This window comes from Sinocyclocheilus rhinocerous, unplaced genomic scaffold, assembly GCF_001515625.1.
Source record: "Sinocyclocheilus rhinocerous isolate Xijiao unplaced genomic scaffold, SAMN03320098_v1.1 scaffold2267, whole genome shotgun sequence".
Lineage (NCBI taxonomy): Eukaryota > Metazoa > Chordata > Actinopteri > Cypriniformes > Cyprinidae > Sinocyclocheilus > Sinocyclocheilus rhinocerous.
Genome location: NW_015625573.1, coordinates 532,522 through 534,426, shown reverse-complemented (window position 1 = coordinate 534,426; position 1,905 = coordinate 532,522). Strand labels below are relative to the sequence as shown.

Below are 1,905 nucleotides of genomic sequence, written 5' to 3'. Positions count from 1 at the left end.
AAAAAAAAAGTTTAGGAGTAACTATCCTCATTGTCATTTCATAAATGAGGAAATGGATAGTGTCGTCAATATATCTACATTGGTTGCCATATAATTTACTTTAAACAAGGTTTGTAAAAATCTGATTGCCGGTGGGTTTTTTTATATTTCTCGTAATTGCAAGAAATAAGTCAGAGTTGTGAGAAAATCGCAATTACCTTTTTTTATTGTGGCGAAAACAAAAATAACTGAATTGCGAGATGTAAATGTAGAATTCTGAAGAAAAAAAAAAGTCAGAGATTTAAACTCATTTTTATTTCACAATTCTGAGAAAAATGTTTTTTATTTAGTGCCAAAAACTAGCTGTCATAAGCAATCTGTTCTCATCCATAGTTGATGTTTAATATTGATGAGGAATGGGACTTTGGTCCAGTGAGTTATATTTGTGGTTGAAGCAACCTGGCAACCAACAAAATGTAGTGCTCCTATCACTCTTGCTGTTAGTTAGGACCGAAACTCAAATTCTCTTATTTTAGCATTTTTATTTCATCTTTCTCTCTCTCCATATTCTTTAGGGGCGGGACTACAGCTCGGAGGAGGAGGATGATGTGACATAGCAGAGAGGCGCCAGATCTTGCCAGAGATGGAAATAGAGAGAGTGTGAACTCAAAAATCAGTGTTTCCTATGTCAGTAACACTCTGTCAGTCTGAGAGCGAGTGTGCGTGCGAGTGCGTGAGAGCGTGTGCTTGTGAGAGCGAGAGAATGCAGGACTTTTCCTCATAGGCTGTGGCACCCTTGACCCCTTCTCCTCTCTTGGGGTTGCCTTGTTTGGAGATCTAGATGGTTTGGGGTGAGGAAAGAACAGTTTGATTGATGTATTATCAACACAGACTCACTCTGACGTGAAATGAGGACCCCCTTCCCCCTCCGCTCCTGTCCTCCTACAGCCAGCATTGAAACGGCCCCCTTCGTCCTCCTGGCTGTGACAGAGCCATCTGAGATTATGTTGAGGAAGGCAAGATGAAAGGATATGGAGAGAAGAAAGACGACATACCCCTCCCAGTCTTCGTTTTAAGTGGCAGGCCAGAGAAAAAAACTGACATATGGAGGAACCAGAAGAGAGCTTACAAACATCCTCTGGAGATAACGGGGAGTGAATGTAAAGATGGAGTGTTGTGGGTTTTTGGGGGGGAAAAATTATTGAACATGAGAGATATTTTATTAAGAGCAACTATATGAACGAACTGGCAGATTATTTGATATTTTGATAAGAGCGTCGTGGCAAGTCTGGACTCCTGCCTTTTGAAGGACCTTTTTTAATTTGTCGAGACTGATTTGTTTGTTCCATAAATGTTTTTTCCCTTTTTTTTTTTGCTTATTGCATAAATCAGACCTCTTCAAGCTTGTGCTGTAAAGGACAGGCCTGTACAGTGACCCCATAACACACACACACACACGCACGCACACATACATGCATAGAGAAAGCCTTAAAGCTAAAATAATCACCACACCCTCTTTCAACACACAAGTCCACACTTTCATTTTGTATATCCTGCTGTTATTTGTAAAGTTCTCAGAAAATAGACGGAAATACAGCCAGACTAGTTACCCACACACATCCAAATATATCCCTTACAGCCACCTGCACACTGGCAGCATTTAACTTAAAGATCCGTATTGACCGTTTGTGCTGCCCTTTAGTACAGGTAACGGACTGTGATGAGACTATGGCAGAGAAATTAGGTTGTCTTTTTTGTGTGTGTGTGTTGTGTGTTTCGAGGGCTGTATTTGTGTTCATCTGTGTCAGAGAACGGGTCTGACTGTGTTAATCGTTGTCAAAGGGATGAGGTGTTTGTCGTAGGCCTGTATGTGTTTAGCTAGTGTTTACCTCGGTTTCTCACCCGGTCTTTCTCACTCAGTAGTAT

General features: G+C 41.0%; 1 protein-coding gene across 3 annotated transcripts in view; it reads left to right on the top strand.

Annotated features, from left to right (window-relative positions):
* LOC107750760 (uncharacterized protein C1orf21 homolog) overlaps positions 1-1,905 on the top strand; it is a 25,464-nt gene extending 23,559 nt beyond the window's left edge. For all 3 annotated transcript variants that reach the window (XM_016566300.1, XM_016566287.1, XM_016566293.1), the window contains one exon: positions 555-1,905. In XM_016566300.1, coding sequence (XP_016421786.1) covers positions 555-596 — 42 coding nt within the window. In that variant the 3' untranslated portion in view covers positions 597-1,905. The remainder of the gene's footprint in view (positions 1-554) is intronic.